Raw genomic sequence first — 18738 nt, 5'->3', positions numbered from 1 at the left:
GGAGGCAGGCAGGGCGGCAGTTGTTGTGGTGGTGGTGAGTTTGTTCGGAGACGGGAAGTTGCGTTCGGTCGCATAGTCAAAGCAGCACGAAGATCCCCACGTTGGTGCCAAGGCGTTTGTGACCGCTCAGGTCGCGCCAGAAATGTTCCTGCAACCACAGCTCTCCTCCGAGCCTCTCCCCACATTGCGCCCCGACTCCGCCCCTACGACTACGAGAAATACCGGAGACGCGCATTTACATCTTCACAATGACTGGACGTGGTGGTCAGTATATCTGCGCTGCTTGACGACGACTAGCTAACTTGTGCAGGCCGCGGTGGAGGAAAGGGTACGACAGCTCCCATATGCATGCGCCGCGACAGCAGCTAATAACTTTCCAGTTCTCCTTCCTCCTATCAACTTCATCTTCAAGCTTCTGCAATCACGGGCGACCATCTCGGTATGGCTGTACGAGAACCTGGGCATGCGCATTGAGGGAAAGCTGAGAGTACGACTGCCTAACTACCTCAATATGACTGCTGCTAATAGTTGTGTAGGGTTTCGACGAATTCATGAACCTCGTTATCGACGACGCCATCGAAGTCACGCTCGCGAAGAAGGACACACCAGAGGAGAGGCGCAACGTCGGCCAGATCCTGTTGAAGGGCGACAACATCTCTCTCATCCAGCAACTCCAATAAGCGCGAACGCCAAATCACCCCCGCACAGTCGCAAAGACACATAATGGACACGGCGCATACGCCAGGCTGGGAGGAAGACTGGGCCATGTAGTGCGGACGATCTCATGCAAAAGTTTGTGGGACGATATCAAGGCTCCCCGCGACGGAGCTCGCCATCACCAGTGATCAAGGCGTCCAGGCGGAAATCGGAGGCGTCCATGGGAACCGACTCGTTTGGTGGCAGGAACTGCTCTGTTAACGAGAGGCCAACTTCAACTTGGTTAGTTAGCCCTCCAAATACACAATACCAGTAGTTCTTACCGCGAAAAGGCATGCGCGATACCTGGTGACAGCGCGTCAAGAAATAGTCGTAGAAACCTTTGCCGTGGCCCAGCCGGCCGAACTGCGAGTCGAAAGCCATACCCGGCATGACGATCAGATCAAGGCCGGCACTCAGACCATCAGTCTCTCCATTCGTGATGCCAATACCACCAAAGCAGTTCGCACGTGACGATATGGAGTCTTTGCTTGGAGTTGGAATACCCCATTTGTCGGCTTCCAAAGATTCAAAGTCTTTCATCGACTGCAGCTCTACCATGTCCATGATGGACTTGGGCTGGCCATCTTTGGGTGCGTCCAATTTATAAGTGTAGGGAATGAAAACCTTCTTGCCCTCATCAAACGCATTGCGCACGATCTCGCTCGTGGATATCTCACCGCCCGGCATAGACAGGTAGACGCTTATTCTGCGCGCCGCCTTGTACTCGGGCATGGACAGTAGGGTTTTGGTTGCATTAGATGCTTGGGAGCATCAGTAGAAGCAGCAACTAGACAAACACATGACGTACTTTGCGTAGCAGCAGCCGCTTCGGGAAGGCCTTTCAAGATGTCCCTAATCTTGGATCGCAATTCCTTCTTGACAGCTGCTAGTGATGCGGCCATAGCGTCTTTTGATTGCAAGCGTAACGGCGTTCCAAGTGTACAAAGATAGCGCCGGTACTCCGGATGTCGAATCTGGTGTTGTGGTACTGAGATGGGATGTAGCAGAGAGCAACAGATGTCCTGATCGCATCGGCCAATATATAGGGAGTCGTCGCAAAGCAAAGAAGGACCCAAACAGCTAAAAGATCCGCTGCGGGTGCGGGCGATGATGTCGGGCTTGCCCACCGGAGGCCGGTGATGATCTGCAAGTAGCCGCGTGATCCCTGTCGATTGGACCCAAGCCAGGAGGCGGCGACACTCAAACATTCCCAAACATCCTCCCTCAACAACCACCCACGCCCGCCTCATCTACCCACCCACCCCTACGCCCTCGCCTTCGTGCACCCACGCTCGCTTCCGCACACCACCGACCGTCCACACTCGTTCTCTCACGCCGACACCCGCACACCGTACGCATCATGTTGTCACGGATAGCCGCCCTACTGCTCTCAGGAGTCGCAGTCCTGCATGCGCAAGCCCAAACTGCTGCCGTTCCTGCAGAACTCGTCGGCACATGGACAAGCAAGTCGAATTCGACCATGACCGGACCTGTATGCGCTTCTATCCATGTCCGCAGAGGAGACAAGACTAATCCCCCGTATAGGACTTCTACGACCCTGTCAACGAGAAATTCACCGAGCCCAAGCACACCGGCATCAGCTACTCCTTTACCGCGGATGGCCATTTTGAATCGGCATACTACCGCGCAATCGCAAATCGTACGTTGCCCGCAGTCACCCCAACACTACCCGGATAGACACCATAGGATAGCAGAGCGTTCGCTGACAAGCCTTACAGCCACCAACCCCAAATGTCCCCAGGGCATAATCCAATGGCAACACGGAAGCTACGAGAAAACGGCAGCGGGCGGCCTCGTCCTCAAGCCCATCAAGGTGGACGGCAGACAACTATACTCCGACCCGTGCCAGTACAAGACCGCCGTCTACACCCGATACAACGCGACCGAGAAGTTCAAGGTATGTCGAGATGCAGAAATCCAAATATACCGTACTGACCCATCGACAGCAATACGAATACGTCGCCTCAGACCAGTACCACGTAGGCACCCCGCGCATCACGCTCTTCAAATCCGACGGCGCCCCCATGATGCCTCTCTACCTCGCCATGAAGTCACCCAAGATGCTCCCCACCACGACACTCAACCCCCTCGTTACCCAAACCGCCGCATCCAAGAACTCCAAGCGCGGCGAACTACCCATGAACCACGAAGTTATCTACGCGCGAACAACCGGTGCCGTCAGGGCTGACCAATGGTGGTGGTTCGGTGTCTTCATGACTGCTGGTGGAGGATTCCTCTACTACTTCTTCTAAACGTGACGAAGAAACGGCAGTAGTTGGGGTAAAGAAGCCTTCGCGCAATCGCGACGACTTACGGGGTTGGGCGCAATATCGGAGTTTTTGGCATAATTAAGATCACACGGCAACGCAGCATAATCCTTGTTTCATCTGGATCTTCACACGACATGATTCTTGCTGGGTGTTCAAAGAAGGAAGAGAGGCGTTTGGTGGCATCCAACCTATCCCATCGGACACGAGTCATCAAGATATCAAAAACTCATGTTCAGCGAGCAGGCGCGATTTTGGGGTCTTTTTCTTTTCCGGGCGGCATATGTAGACAAATTTACGGTTTTTTTATCAAGTCCACATGCCTTTCGCATCCAATCTCGATGTTTTGCTCGGAAGATATGTCTGTGTGTTTGTAAATTGGGTAGGCTGGTAAACTGGTATGCTAGGTTGGTATTCCCAGCCGATGGGGCCGATCCATGGATGTCAACAAAAACGCACGCAAACGACTTCTGCTGGTACGCTAATGTCGTCTCTATATGCAAACTTATCTACACTATACATGTCCATCGTCCTGACAACATGACAACAAGACAACAAGCTAACGTATATCTTAACCTCAGACTTCCTCCACGCTTTCTAAACTTCACGATTTCAATGGGACGGATGTTCCAGCCTCTGCGATGCTTTTCCAAGGTTTCTTGTTCTTTTCTAAGATGATGGGTGTATTGTATTGTATGGTATCGTATTGCATGGTATTGTGTGGGGTTCGTAATGAGTCGTTATTGCGTTAGGCGTGAACTGAGATTATCGCTGGAAAGTAAATCGGTAAGAGAGGTTTGTTGGATGACGAGGAACCTGCTTGAAGCAGGAGGTGTATGTGAGAGCTTCCGGACAGAAGACGTTGCGTTGGCGTGGGTTGGATTATATGCTCTGATACCAAAGGATGCACGGCGAGACATTGGGTGATGTCGTGCTTTTGTTGGGTTTGGGAAGTTGGTATGTTTCGATGCGCGTGTGTGTGGCGTGTAAGTCCTGTTGTTTCCTAACAGGTAATGAAAAGGCAGAGGGGTTCTCTGCGCGTGTTTTCCAGAGAAGGGGTTTTTGGTATGCTGATGAAGCTGGCGATGTTCGCTCCCTGCGTTCTTGGTCGGCTCCGAATTCTGTGCCTCTGGCGCCTTCGATGAGAAACTATCCAGGTACAACGCGACCTGCTTCCCGTGTGTCCTCTCTTCCTCTTGCGTTCTTAGCTTGAGTTATCCACCCACATCAAACTCTTTCTCTCCCCCATTCCATAGTCCCTCCTATCCTCCCTCCCCCCTCAAAGCCCAAACCTCTCCATTCCCACCCTAAGATCCTCCTCCGTCCCCAAAAGATTCATAGCCCAAGGCGGCCTCTGACTCTTAACTACAAACCTCGTCTCACCAATCTCCTGCACCCTCCCCTCTTCCCTCTCCTTTCCTCTCATACCCTCCCTATTAACCTCAGTCTCAACCTCCTCCCTATCCACAGGCTGCACCTTCTTAGTCCGTCTCTTATACGGCGGCCCCCTCCCCATCTCCGCCGCCTTCTCCCACGCCGTCTCACACCCTTTAGCAATAATACCCGCGCTCGCCCACCCCGTTTTCTTGTCTGTTTCGAGCAGACGCGTAATGAGCCACTCGCGCTGCCGCGGGTCGTGAAATGTGATTCCAGCGAAGAAAAGAGAGAGGGTTGATTCTGTCAAGACGGCGCCGAGGAAAGGGGAGAGGTCTGATGTAACGGGCATGCTGACGCTAGCCCATATACGGCCGATGAGCATGCAGTAAGGTGCTGTAACGGAGGCGCAGACGCCGGCGGCCATTTGCGCGGCGGGTGGCATGCCAGGGTGGGATCTCAAAAGGATGATTTTGGAGAGATAGGCGAGGCCCCATAGGATGGATATGTCGTAGCTTCTGTGAAGAATGGCTGGGCCGAAGGGTGTCATGTTTCCACCGTGTTCGTGGGGCCGGCCTCCTGGTACGGGTGGTGGATAAGTGTCTTCTGGTAATGGAGCGAAGCCTTCGCTTTGTTCTAGAACTCGTAAGACGGATGTGTGGGCGTCCATTATGGTTTCCCATTCTGAGACTGCTTTCTCGTATAGGGTGGGTAGGTCGGCGTGTTGCGGATTGGGTACGTTGGGGGTAGGGGGTGAGCGTTCGTAGTTTGGGTTTTCGTAGCTGGAGAGGATGGGGCCGGGGCCTGCGGAGGGGGCCATGCCGTAGAAATTGGGCATGGGTGGTGGTTGGCTTCGGGGTGGTCCTCCAGTCGATCCGGGTGGTGGGCCAAAGCCAGGTGGTGGCTGTGGTGGTCCTTGCCCTGTCCATCCTGGCGGCGGACCTTGCATCTGAGGTGGAGGTCCTCCAGAACCCGCATGCATTTGTTGTTGACCAGGTGGGCCGCTGGGAGGTGGTCCCATGCTGCCAAAACCGGGCATACCTGGGCGAGGTCGCCATCCTCCATCCGCTTCCACTTGTCGAAGTTTGCGAGTGCGGTCTCGAACTGTAAAATCTGCGATACGACCTAGGAGAAGAATGATGTGATCGTGGGAGCCGTAAAGGGCATCTGTTCGGCCGAGTGGTGCTCTTGGGGGACAATCGGACCATTTACGGTAGGGGTTACTGTTGAATGTCAGTGGAAAGTTCTAAATCCAGGCCAGAGTTACTCACATGAGACGATGGCCGCTCACGATGCTCTGGTAAACATCATGCCTAGCATATGACCAGTAAATATCCTGCAGTGTCTCGAAACTTTGCAAGTCCAGTTTTGCGGGTATGCTTTGCCTCGCGTCGTGCCTCGCGCCATTGTCCTCAAACACCATTCCAAAGTCGTCGTAATTAACCTTCTTCCCCACTATCGTGCTCACAAGACCTTGATCTGGCATCAAAGCGCTGTCTTTGAGCCTCTGGTCGAACTGTCGTTGGTCAAACAGCATCTCCGGATTCTGGTGTGGGAACTGTCGTTCCATCGCCGTTTGCGCTGCTCGCATGCGTCTGTACTCTCGCGTGAGTGACCGGAAGTCGAGCTCGGTGATTAGGCGCTGGGCACCGACGAGATGTGTTCCCCATTTCACATGTTCTGCCGTCCAGACTTCGTAGAAAGCCAGGAGTAAGGAAGTCGCTAGTGTGTTTGTTGATAGACGTTTTGTAGGGTTGCCGAGAGAGCGCACGAGGCGTTTAAGTGAATATGCATAGTGTTTGTAGGACGGCGTTATAGAAGCACCCTGCAGTCTTGCGATGTGCAGGCTTGCTAGCGCTAGCATGGCGTGTAAAAGTCCTTGGTGGCTCAGAGCCTTCAAAGGTAATGTATGTGTCCATAGTCCTTGCTGAGCTGGGTGTGTAGTGCTTTCGAAGATGAGAGTGGGATTTCGGGGATTTCGTTCGTACATCGACAGTGTAGGTCCGGTCTATGATATGTTAGTAAACACTGCCCAGTTCGGTAGATCACAATCTAACGATCCCGTCAAACTTACCACATGAATGTAGTGCGCGAAAACCCTCGCAGTCTTGGGATTGCGCAGGGGGCTTGCTGCATACTCCGGTCTATAGTGCGACAGTAACCCGTCGTACAAGAACGCATCGTATCGTCTGATTCCAAGCTCATTGTAATTCTCGAGGTGTATGCGACGTATGTTACTGAATTCCTTGCTCGCAAGTAGGGCCTGCTCGTCCTCGACTGTTTCCGCTTCAAACATCTCTTCGTCCGATTGAACGTCCCAGTAGTCGTCGTCCTCGTTTTCGATCGCGGCTTCGTCGAGAACCTGCGTAGGACTGACATGATCGTCGACATCGAATCCGCCGAGGAGAAGTTGCGGTTGAGATCGTTGCTTTCGTGATACGGCGGTAGGTTGGTCTGTATTCACCACTGGTCAGCCTGGAAACATTCACGGACATGTACAGATAATAAAGAGTAGCGTGCCGTCGCACCGGGGGTGACTTAAGCAACCCCAGGCTTAGAAGACATGCACGAATTTATGGATTGACAATGGGTTGGGACACGAAGAGAATAACGATAGTCATTGGGGTATATGAGGTTTTAACTAGACACGAGACATACCGAGGACAGGCTGAGACATATACTTTACATCTGGGGTTATATCATGAATGGGCATCTGCACAGGAGGATAGCTTGCATGACTGAAGTCAGCGTGAGAAACTGCTGCTGGGTAATTGTGAGTTCCAACGTGGCTGAAGCTCGGGGGGCCTCCTTGCGGGGGGTGTACGGGAGCATGCGGATGACCATCGTATCTTTGCATGCCCGGTGGCGCTTCCGTGTAGTGAGGATACTGGTCGCTTCGCGGTGATACACTCGAATAATCCCGATAGGAACCTTCGGCTTGTTGGCTATCAGACCGGTAGGATTGTGGATAGTGTGGCGGGGGCTGAGGGACTGCGGCTTTTATAGCGGGTTCGTGGCTGTAAGGAACCGAGACTGGTGGATATGGCGCGCTCTGGGTATATTGAATGGGCGGTTGAAATGTGCCGTGCGAATCGTGCCTATACTGTGTCTGTGGGCTGGTGTGCATAGACTGAGGGGGCGGGAAATATGAAGCGGTAGGCGTATGACCATGTGGAGGGTGGTTTGGCGAAGAAAGCGGCTGTTGGTGAAGAGGTGATGGCAGAGGTTGTTGATGAGGCTGTTGATAAGCCTGATCGTGTGTGTAGCCATGGGTCACTCCAGGGTAAGCTTGTGGGGGTTCCAAAGGCCCTGAAGTTTGGCTCGCGTCCATGTGGGAGAAGTCGAAGCTACCGTGCGGGCGTGGCTGGATTGGACCAAGCATGCCCTCTTGCATGCCGGTAGTTGGCTCGGGCCCTCGATATGATTGATTGCGTGTGCCAGGAAGCATGGAGGTGTGATATTGGATAGTGCTGACAACGCCTGGGTGATTCGGCCAGTCGCCAATTGGTGGTTTGAAGATGACTCGTTGGTTGTAGCCCTCGCACTGGCGTTTGGACTTTATGCAGTTGTTGCAAGTAGGTCTCTCTTCACCACACTTTATGCGGCGTTTTCGGCAGGTGAGACACCCAGTTTTGGTCCTCTTTCTCATCTTGGAGTTGGTAGCAGACCCTGAGAGGCCTGTTGGTGACACATCGCCCGGGCCTCCCGAGATTGGAGCGGGCGCCATACTGTCCATGGGTTCGAGTAGAGATAGAGGTAACAACAAGCGAGTCTGTAGCACTTAGTACGAAGCTACAAGGCCATATAAGGGACGGAAGTCTGGGATGACATACCTGAGTAATCTTCGATCCTGAGAAATGGGGGCACAAGATCGGCGGGCTGATGTTGGTCCGCTTGGAAGCGGGTACGGAGCCAAGATCGATTAACCTCGCAGCAGTGCCGATCTGAATGGTTGAATCCTGCGGGGCGCCAGTGACGAGGCAGTCAAGCTTCACGGGCGACTGGGTTAAAGATGAAAGTGATGGTGTCGTCTTGTAGGAATCCAGGGCTCAAAGGCAAGAACAAATCTACTCAGGGAGAGTCGATCATTCAACCCACGGGAGCCATGTGGAGCCAGGGCTTCAATGTTAGTTATAACGAAGTGGGGAGCACGCACCAGGTGTCAGAGGCCGCTGGGAAGGCCAAAAGGGGAGCGAGCGGCAAGCCCGCCGCTGTTCGTGGGTACGGAAGGCTGTACGTAAAATGATAGCGCGTCCACAGTACCTACATCAGGCATGGAATGGCCATAGGAGCAAAGGTGTTCTAGACTAGAATGGGAACTATACTTTTCTGGGGAGCGACAAGGTACATGGGGGTTGGATCAGGGTGGGCAACTGGAGTCGGATGCAGAAACAGCGGGTGCGGACACGGACTTGGAGTGTTCAGAGCAGGGCAAGAAGTCAAGTTCGATTCGGCAGCTGTCGTGCGAGGTCTCGTCGGAGTGCGTGCCAATGGACCGGGGGTATTGAAGGGCTTGCGCTAGGAGAGTGGGAGAAGAAAATTGGCGGCTGATCAACGGATCTGATGCCGGGTAGGCTAATGAGGGGGGTATGATGTTTTGCGTTGGACGTGGGTTCCCAGCCAATCTGCCCGATATAGACACTCGACTGGCGAAGCGATGGGGGTGCTTTGGTTGCGAGCGTTGAGAGATGGACGGCGGGACGTCGGCCTGAGGAGCTAGCCTGCAATCACTTGGTGCGCTGCCGAGTTCGGAAGCGGCCACGATGCTTTGCCGAGGATCCTCACCCTTCTCGCTCCCACCCACTGCACGTCGGCAAAGCAACCTCTTTGACACTTTGCTCCACCCTGAAGCGTGCTTTGCCTGCTAGCCGCTTGGGCAGCTGTCATCAGCCTCAGTCGCGTGGAGGTTGCGTTCGTGTGCGGAGCCTGAGTGGAACGTGGGACTCGGGCGACAGCTGGCCATGCTTCTGTTCCCACGACACAAACCTTATTCCGCGCAAAAGACATTCCGTGTGCGACGCGTCTTCACGTACATATCATCCCAATCCATCACAGTGACTGGCCCAGCTGGAGCGGACGTGTACTCGCCCAGTTCACCAGCTGTGGACATTGCCAATGGCCTAGCTAGCCGCTATTGCTGCCAGGCCTCCAGGAATCGCGCAATTGCCACGGTGGTCTGCTCTGATTGCCTCTGATACATGGCTCTATCACTACCAGAAGCGGCATGGTGCTGATCGACTGATGGCGTCGTCTCACGCGCGCCGGCCAACGAGCTTAAGCATCCGCCAATTAACCTATACCATCAACCACCCTACCGGACCTTCTGTTTGGTTTCGCGCGTTTGATTCACCGAGCACCCCGGACATATTTCGACGTCACTGGCACAACTGCTGCTAGAGTGGCCGGCATGCAAAGCATCTTCGCGCTGGTGGCGGCTCAGGACAAGCTGAGCGGAATACCAAGCTCCGTAATCAAGAGCCATTGCCGCGGGGGCCCGCGCTTCTATTATGATTTTCGTCCAGGAATCGCGAACCCGACAGCTGGGCATCGTCAGCCTCTGATTGTGATGGCTCCCTGCCCACGAGTCGACTGCCTCGTCGACTGCCTCATTCAGGGCTCAACGGGGTCAAGGGAGTGAGGTACCTGTGTGCTCGGCGCTATGCCTCCTCATGCCATGTGCTGATGAGCGTGCGGAATGACGATCATGTGGACTTTTGTGGGGCTCGGAATACCTCTATTTCCAGTAATGGCCGCTGAACTTCGCATTCGACATCGCGGGTACGGATGCGAAAGAGCAGCCTCACCCAGCACGCTAATGCAGCATCTTCACACCACGATTGCATTAGTGCTGCGCGCATGCACGACTCAGGGTTGGCAGAGACATAATTCTGCTTTGTTTTGTTTTTCAAAGTCAGTGTCAGACGTTCACCGGGAGAACTGTCTACTGGTCCGCTCGGCGCAGTCGCGGTCTCTTGTGCTTTTTAGTCCTGGTATATCAAACGGGTCACCGGTTCGACGGCTGCGGGTACTCTTCCCGGTTATTAAAGGATCAGATGAAAAGGAAGACGTGCAAATACAGTGACCTTGGGCGTCATTGTCAAGACCCTACAAACAGGAGTTGAGCACAGGTTACCAAGGCTCTGGACCCGAGATGCTGCACCTCACATTTTGGCTGCAAAAGCAACCACTTTCCGAGTCATCGGTATGTCCCGATCATGGCTGTTTACGGAAGTGACCGAACTATAAAGCCAATTTTAGACAAGGCTCTCCAAGATAACGGGATGCGGTTGAGTTGCGGTTGAGCTTGCGGCGTGGTTAACCGGATCCGGACAGCCATTCGTGGATTACTACACCGGTGACGATCCGACGGAAGCACAGTTTGCAATTGCAATCGAGATGCAGGGGTCGAAAGAGTTCTCTGCTGTGGCTGCCACGAGAAACGGAACAGCATTGGGCGTGTAGTGGTAGGTGAACGGCGACTACTGGAGGCGCCTTGCTTCAATGGGCTCACCTTAGCGACCTGGACCCTAGATCCAAAGCTTGATTTTCGACATGGGCTGATGCCATATCTACGCCCCTCATCCGCTTGCCATTCTCGACAAGGGGATTGACAGCACTCCCCACATTTGCTAGTCACTTCTGTAAGTTATTGCGAAGTGCACGTGATCGGATAGAGGCGCTGACGTCGTGTTAGGGGAAGTATACACGACTCGCATTGAGAACATGCACGAAGTGATGCGGACATGCTCATCCGCACACCCACGTCTAAAGTGGTTCCTTCGATGTTCGGTTAGACATCTGCCATGCCGGGTGTTACTCACGGCTATTGACTGCGGCTGATGAGTGCAGCAAGGCTTTGTTCGCGCCTGCAATCTGAGCATCTCTTCAAAGTGACGCGGTCGCATCAGTTATCTCTTGGAGTGCTGCTGATGCTTCAGTACTCTGCCATCTCAGAGGTGTGCCCTTACATATGACGACAAGATCAACTCAACAAGCCAGTAGCTGCAACCATGCACAAATTTGACCCCGCAGCCTATATCCACTAGAGAGACGATAGTTTCAAGGTAGTTCCAAGGTAGTTCCTGCGCGAAGTTGATACGCGGTCGTCGTTGTTTGTCGCTACCTTCTCAAGAGGAAGAATCAACATGACATGGCAGTAAAGTAGCAACGGCTGATATATCAAGCTTGCTAAAGCACAGTATGCTCTCGCTCACCGCTGTCCTCAAGCGCAGCCACAGGATACCGTGAACCATCTCAGGGTTGTAGCTTGCGCAGGTACACCTCCGCCGTAACGGAAGCGTTTACACGACACTGCTAGTGCAGCGACACCTGCAGCCATACAGCACTCTACATTACACGAGCGGATTTCTCCCTCACGGCTAAAGCGAAGTTTCCCGACGCCACTGTCCCCGCCACCAGCCGACAGCGTTGCCTCTTGCGAAACGTCCTTCACTGCACATGGCTTCCTTCCAAAACACCCGATTTGTCGTCATCGACCTAGCAACTAGCATGTTCCTACCCCAGGTTCTGGTGCTCGGGATCCTGCCGAAGGAACGGGGCGTATCCGAAGGAAGCTTCGGTGACATTGATCGGCTACCCATGTCAACGATCCTGGTAAGTTGCATGCATGTCATTGTAACGACACGCGGTCTTATACAAGGAAAGTATTTCGCAGTCACGGCACTGATATTATTAAAAGTGCAAGTTCTGGTTTTGCAATGGGGTCTGGCGCGATGGCAACAGCCACTGCAGTTTCTTCTGTCAACTTTCTCGAATGCCGACAATATAATAGCGCCACAACGCCAATTCCTTCACATACGACCATAGGATCTTAAGACACAGCGCTTCCCGTTCGCTCAGCAGTACTTAAGCAAGATACCGGCGGATTAGTACTCGGGTGGGTGACCACCGGGGAATCCCCGCTGTTGTATGTTTTTTGCATTTTTTTTACCATCGGCAAACTTTACTGAGATGCTTCTCTTTTTCCAACCTCGTCACCAAAAATTCACTCCGCGGCTGATATCCGCGTATCCAGCGTATCCTATCTGGTCATCGCATCGAGACGTCCAGCAAAACAACCTGCATTCCACTAGCCGTTGCTTCTGCTGCGAACTCCTGACGAACTTCGCCACCGAGGCGCAGACTATTACTTGCTACTGCAACTAGAGTTGTTATGCATAGAAAAATGTTTTTTGCTTCTCTACATTCCTTTTGGCAAACACGTCCGGCAGACGTACCCACACCAATCCAAACCGACGGAGCTGAAAATTTGTGCAGGGCGACATGGAAGTGACGTCTAGACCAGAAGGAATTCCAGCAAGGCGGCGAATGAATACAGTATACAGCTGACGTTACGTGGTTTAGTCAAACAAGCTGCGTTGTAGTCGTTTTCTATCGGCCCGTCGCATTATCTTTTCGTACCTGCATTTCTCCACTTCTTGGAAGGGAGACTACAACATGCACCTCCTTCTAATCTTGACTAGTCTCATCGATGAGTACCGAAGTACGTTGCCGTCAAAGTACGTACGTATGCTACACTTGCTTTTACTCGGGTCGAGAGCCTGCCGGAGTCGCGTCGAGCGTTACCCGACCATCTCCCAAGCTCTCTATGTACCATGGCGTCGATCGTCAGGACCCTGGTTCGCTCGTAAGATCGTTCATATCTTATTGGGTCACTCGTATGGGCAATGCGACGTACTGTTTGACGATATGGTGCTGTGTGGTGTTGGTTCTTTACGACTCTTTTTCGGCGCTTGGCGGAGATGCTAAGTACAACACCAATCTGAACTAACTCATCGGTTTACTATTCTCGAACATACAGCGCGAGCAGCATGTTTACTCAGCACAAAATATGACATCTGGATCGCGCATGACGATCCTGTCGATCCGCGCTTCGTAAGCCTACAGTAGCATCCTTCTAAATTACCCCTCAGCAGTTCAACCAAACTGCAGAAGGTCGGGTGCGGTACCAGAGTCAACAAGTGGAACGAACTGGGCTGATCGGTGGGAGCTAATCTTATCTTGTGAGGAGCGAGCAGATCTGGAGTGACGACCATCCGTACGCGAGATGCTGGGAGATTGTTTCGAACGTGATGTCGTATTTCCCTGTTTCGTCGCATGGATAGGACATGAGAAACCGGATTGCTGAGTATTCAAAAAGGAAAGGAGATCAATGGCTTTGTTGTAGAACAGTATCTAGGTTACAGTAGATAGGCAAGAGAAGTAACACGTGATCTTCAGTCTTTGGGGGAAATTGAATAGCATACCTCACTACGACAGCATGCTATAGCGACGAGGATAGACTGCATAGAGCGCGCTGCTGATAAGCACATATCAAAGACACCACTTCACCTTTTCCCAACATCCAGCAACTCACCGTCACTCTCCGTTCGTCACTGCCACGCCTCTCTCCACATGTCCTCCTCCTAGACTCATAGCAAACGCCCATACCAACCCTCCTAGTATTCAAACACTACCCACTTCCCACTTCCCAGCCTCTACAACCTTCAAGCTCACCAAGACCTACCAAAACACAACACCATGGGCTGCATACCATCAACCCCCAAACCCATCACTGCCCCCACCACTAACCCCTTCTCTATACCCCACCCTGATGCCATCAAATCTAATGCCACTAACGACCCACGACCATCCCGAAGAAGTCCAATCTACGATCCACCCGCGTACACGGATGCCAGTAAGCTGAGGTATAACCGCGGAAGTAGTGGGGTATATAGAGGCGCATCGGGGAGTGTGTATAAGAGTAATCGAGTGTCTGATGCGACGGATATAGGGGGAGATGGAGGCGGTGACGGAGGTTTAGGTAGTAATGGGCATAGTCATGGACATAGCGGTGGACATGATAGCGGACACAGTGGCGGAGGTAGTGGTGCAGGAAGCTAAGTGCTGTGAGCGATGAAATTTGATGAACGATGGAGATGGTAGGGAGCGAAGAAATAGTGTAATGGGCCTCGTTTTGTTATTGAAGCGAATCTGATTTTGGGTATCTTTGCGCCGTTGCTGGTGAGCCAGCCTTGTACCTCTCCACTGTGCTTGCGACATGTGGTGGGCACTCATGAGCCTTTCTCGTCTTTATGTTGTCCTTCTCTTTAATGTGAGATGATCTTTCCTCTGCTTTCAGGCATTACCGTGTCATGACGACCCCCCTCACCGCATCATACGAAACGGATGCCCCTCAGTGCTGAAAACCCAGCTATCCAAACTCGCAACCTCAACATCCGAAAACGTAAGCCAAAGATACTTCAGCGTTTCCGCAGCCCAGAAGCTTTCTTGCATATCAACCCACTTATCCTCGCCCTTTGACTTTGTATCATACACATCGGCAAGTTGGGCGTATCCAAACGGCGCTTTGCAATGCTTTTCCATAGCTGAGAAAGCTTCCCATGCCCATTCGCGATATCGCTTGTCGCCTGTTATGCGCCATGCGTAGAATAGGCTTTCCACATACTCAGGCCGGCCTTTGTATGCTGGTTCTAGTGCCCAGATACCGCTAGCCATCGCTTCGCGCTCCTGACGGGCGGTCTCGGGGATAAAGAGCGGGTCGTCGTATCCGAACTTGGGTATCCATGCCCATGTCTCTGGACCGATCTTGGTAGGTGTGGAGGTATACGAGTGGCGGCAGCCTTCGAGGAGCGCGAGCGCGAAGGTACGGAGGTAGGGTTCGTTGTAGAGTCGGGATGCGAGGAGAATGGTACCGGGCGCGAAGCAAGCGAGATGTCCTTGCTGGTTCTCATATTCTTTGTTGTATCGTCCGATGTAGAGGTGTTGCATGTAGTGGTCGGGCGCTGGTGCGGATCGGGAACTGAGGTGTTTGCGTAAGGAGTATGCCGCGTCTGTGAATCGGTGTTTGTATGTGCCAAGATGGGGATCTGTTGGTGGTGCTAGTAGCGTCATCTTGACGAGATATTCGTAATATGAATCGTGTCCACCATCCCAGTGCCTCTGGCGCCCCACTGGTTCTCCTGTCATGATGTCGACAGGCGCGTCAACCATGCCTGGCCACGGTGTCTTCCACTTCGACCATACAAGTGGTGCCCACGCGTTCGTCGAGTTTTGCGTGTATGTCAAGTTGCCAGTCAGCCTGGTCAAGACGCGGTTTTCGAGGATGGAAGAGCCAGTTCGCGCAGGGCCTATAGCGGGGTGTTGGTCGTAGCCGTGTTTGGTTGGGTCGTCGCTGAAGACGAAGGAAGGATCTGGCTCGCCCTGCTCTGTCTCAAAGTCGACACGAGGCCATGGCATGCCTGTAGGGGTGTCATATGCTGGAGCAAGCTTCCCCGCTAGGGTTACAGCGTGTTCCAGTACAAGATCGCGTGCCTCTTCGCTCAGTACGTCTTCCGGAATGAGCCCGGTGTCATACATGTCCACAATAGACAAAAGCCCGCCCAGGTATCGTATCGTGGTCTCAAATGGGTCGACGAGGTCCTTCGCTTCGTTGAAGTCGATAGCGAGTATATGCTCGAGAGAGTGCGCCAGCTCGTCCCATAGCCCCATGAGTGCCAATGTGCTCGCGGAGTCCACGATGAAAGCCCCCCACCCGTTCCTAGATGACGAGTTGCCTCCCGAAACAGGCTGGATATCATCGCACCCCCAGGCGTTCTCCCTGTACTTCCAGAAGGTATATTTCATGGCATCCCGCACGCTCTTCGCGCGTGCCTCGTCCGCCTTGCCCGTTCCATTCCAATCCGCATGTTGTATTTGTGCGCCAAACTTCGGTATGTCCCTCTCTCGAACAGTCGGGTTCTGGAACTCCTTGATGAGGAGGTAGAGGGTGATGACAATGATGGCCGCGAGGAGCTTGAACGACGACTCGGGATTCCGCTCGAATTTGGACTTGCCCCAGCGGCGGAAGCCGGGCATAGTTAAAGAGTGGTGGAGGCCTTATGGTGCTGGCGGAGGCGCTCAAGAGGCGGGTGGTAATAGCGCGCACATCTGCCCAGGTGGTCTCAGGGTGCGGAGTGGGTGCGGAAGTGCGGCGATCGATGTTCAAGGTTCCAGGCTATGAGGCCATGCTTGGCTCGAACGGGATGACTATCGCGTGGTGAATGAAAGAACGGTGTTCAATGCTAATGAGTGAATGTACGAGACGAGTTTACACATGTGAACGCTGACGTCGTGTCGCGCTCGAGTCTGAGAGCTGCTTCAGGCTTGGCGCTGAGCCCTCAGCGTCGTCATCGCGAACTTTGCGACACCAACGCGTGTGCACATCCTCATCCTCGACATGGCTGTCTGGCAGTACGTGCGCACCCTGCATATGTACGTTTTCATCACTAACATTGATATAGATGGTTCAAGAACATACCGCCCAAGACGCGCATGATCATTGGCGTGGGCGTCATGGCGTACGCGGGCGCTGGCCTCTACATATCCGACAAGGCTGAGGAGAAATTTGGCCTTACCCCGACCGAGAAAGATCGAGAGCAACTTCAAGATGTGATACCTAAAATCTCAACTATCGAGAAGCGGACATAGTAATTCACCGCATCGTGTTACTATGAAATGCATTGCTTCTCAGCACGCGGCATTGCAGACCTGGTATGGAGCAACTATCTTTCCGACTCGTGGAGACGGTGAAACAAAGGCTGATGGTTCTCAACCAGATACACAGCCTCATTTTCGCCAAATAGCCTCGGCGTGTCTTGTCGTAACGGAACATCTTTCCAAAGTAATCATTACTTCGCGAATAAATTAATCATACTCGCAACGCCACACTTCTATTAGCCGTCTCTGAACCACACTCCAGAGCTTGACCACTAGACACTTAGAGGACGACGACCGAGGCTGTGCATGGTCGCGAGTATCAACACGGCATAGCGTCAGGAGACAAGACTTACCGATGAACTGCAGCTGCCTGCATGCATGGCGCAGTGCATAGGTACGACAAAATCCTACCACTTGCCCCAGCCTTCTATCGTTCTTTTAACGCAGCCTGATTCTATTCATCGTGAGCTTTTGTCGTTCGTCGATAAGACATGCAACGTCACCTTCGTCGCATCAATGGAACCTTCACCAGAGAACGAACACCGCCAACCAACGAGACCCGGATACAGCAGAGTAATAAACGCCTGCGGTCATTGTCGACGAAGAAAGTTACGATGTCTTGTTGTCTCGGCCGACACTCAAGGCCGATGTAGCAACTGCATCCGTCTAAAGAAAGAGTGCAACTTCATGTCCGAGATTGAAGCGAGGCGCAACCGGAAAGAGCGCGTGACCTTAGGAGAAGAGCGCGTGACCGTAGGAGAAGAGCTCGATAAGCAAGCCCGGGAAATCGCAACCGAATCATTGGTCAACAGCTGGAGCTACTTCCGTACAGAAGAGGCAAGAGGAAGGACTCCAGTTGGCTCCAACGCCACTGCGCCCATTCACTACTCCGAGAATGAAAGAACACGATCACAATCACCAGCAGGTAGCTTCTACCATGGCGACTCCCCGGCCCGAGATATGTCTCCTATCGGGCGGCCAGCTCACTCTACTGGTCCTGCTTTTGACATAGAAGCCTTCTTGTCTAGTCAGAAGACCTTCATGGATGCAGAACCTTCCGAGAAAACCTCCATACCTTTAGTTCGGAGACCGCGTCGAGCTGTGGAGGATACGTTGGGCTACCAGTATACCCCTCTGCTGGGCGATGAGATCCGCCTTCTCCGCATTAGCCCTGCTCCATTTGAAGATCCGTTGTCTTGTTCCTTGAAGATCGTTCCCATGGAACCGCTCACAACAACGCTCCACGAATTCCAGGCACTTTCGTACGCATGGGGTGCTGATACTCCTTCAAATCCTATAACCCTCAGCGACCTTCCTAGATCAGGCGAAGACTCATTCACTACCGCAGTGACGCAATCCTACACGTACTTAGTTCGAGACAACCTCTACGAAGCCTTGCGACACGTCCGTCTCACGGATCACTATTCGTGGATTTGGGTAGATGCTTTGTGCCTCAATCAAGATGACCAAGCCGAAAAAGGCCAGCAGATCCCCAAGATGGCTGACATCTACTCAAATGCATGGAACGTCATTGCATGGCTTGGAGGGGACGAATTTACTCCATGGAGCCTCAAGTGGGCCGTAGAACTGGTGCCAGACATCTTGAATCTCAAAACCCTCGATACCGACCTGCGAGGAGAGAACCCCAGCGAACACGTACTTCGCTCTTGGGTCGCTTTCGGTAGAATTCTGCAACGGCCGTGGTTCAAACGCCGGTGGGTTATTCAGGAAGTAGCATGTGCAAGGAGATTATCTGTGCGCATAGCCGACCATATCTTGAGCTGGCTGGATTTTGCGGATGCTGTGGAACTGTATTCGGATAACATCGACCAGATGCGAACACTATATCGCCAATCTTCGCTATACGAAACCGCTCCTA

The 18738-nt window shown here is 53.0% G+C and overlaps 6 protein-coding genes across 6 annotated transcripts; 3 read left to right on the top strand and 3 right to left on the bottom strand.

The window, feature by feature from the left end:
• Window positions 1-248: 248 nt before the first annotated feature.
• Window positions 249-680, top strand: J4E78_008865 (uncharacterized protein; the record flags this gene model as incomplete). The annotated part of the gene is made up of 4 exons (XM_049369464.1): window positions 249-264; window positions 311-328; window positions 381-487; window positions 537-680. The coding sequence occupies 4 exons, from the start codon at window positions 249-251 to the stop codon at window positions 678-680; spliced, it is 285 nt and encodes a 94-aa protein (XP_049218788.1).
• A 127-nt stretch (window positions 681-807) lies between these two features.
• Window positions 808-1601, bottom strand: J4E78_008864 (uncharacterized protein; the record flags this gene model as incomplete). The annotated part of the gene is made up of 2 exons (XM_049369463.1): window positions 808-1460; window positions 1508-1601. The coding sequence occupies 2 exons, from the start codon at window positions 1599-1601 to the stop codon at window positions 808-810; spliced, it is 747 nt and encodes a 248-aa protein (XP_049218787.1).
• Window positions 1602-2059: 458 nt separating this feature from the next.
• J4E78_008863 (uncharacterized protein) lies at window positions 2060-2972 on the top strand (the record flags this gene model as incomplete). Its single annotated transcript, XM_049369462.1, has 4 exons — window positions 2060-2191; window positions 2245-2359; window positions 2439-2617; window positions 2667-2972. The coding sequence occupies 4 exons, from the start codon at window positions 2060-2062 to the stop codon at window positions 2970-2972; spliced, it is 732 nt and encodes a 243-aa protein (XP_049218786.1).
• Window positions 2973-4266: 1294 nt separating this feature from the next.
• J4E78_008862 (uncharacterized protein) lies at window positions 4267-7532 on the bottom strand (the record flags this gene model as incomplete). Its single annotated transcript, XM_049369461.1, has 5 exons — window positions 4267-5528; window positions 5574-5584; window positions 5633-6369; window positions 6436-6815; window positions 7466-7532. The coding sequence occupies 5 exons, from the start codon at window positions 7530-7532 to the stop codon at window positions 4267-4269; spliced, it is 2457 nt and encodes an 818-aa protein (XP_049218785.1).
• Window positions 7533-14528: 6996 nt separating this feature from the next.
• Window positions 14529-16238, bottom strand: J4E78_008861 (uncharacterized protein; the record flags this gene model as incomplete). Its single annotated transcript, XM_049369460.1, has 1 exon — window positions 14529-16238. One exon carries the CDS (start codon window positions 16236-16238, stop codon window positions 14529-14531), a length of 1710 nt encoding a protein of 569 aa, XP_049218784.1.
• A 361-nt stretch (window positions 16239-16599) lies between these two features.
• On the top strand, window positions 16600-16850 carry J4E78_008860 (uncharacterized protein; the record flags this gene model as incomplete). The annotated part of the gene is made up of 2 exons (XM_049369459.1): window positions 16600-16605; window positions 16674-16850. 2 exons carry the CDS (start codon window positions 16600-16602, stop codon window positions 16848-16850), a joined length of 183 nt encoding a protein of 60 aa, XP_049218783.1.
• Window positions 16851-18738: the final 1888 nt, after the last annotated feature.

This window comes from Alternaria triticimaculans, assembly GCF_023758025.1.
Source record: "Alternaria triticimaculans strain BMP 0046 chromosome Unknown scaffold_17, whole genome shotgun sequence".
NCBI lineage: Eukaryota > Fungi > Ascomycota > Dothideomycetes > Pleosporales > Pleosporaceae > Alternaria > Alternaria triticimaculans.
Note: the sequence above shows the minus strand (reverse complement) of the source record. Positions and strands in the feature narration are given on the sequence as shown.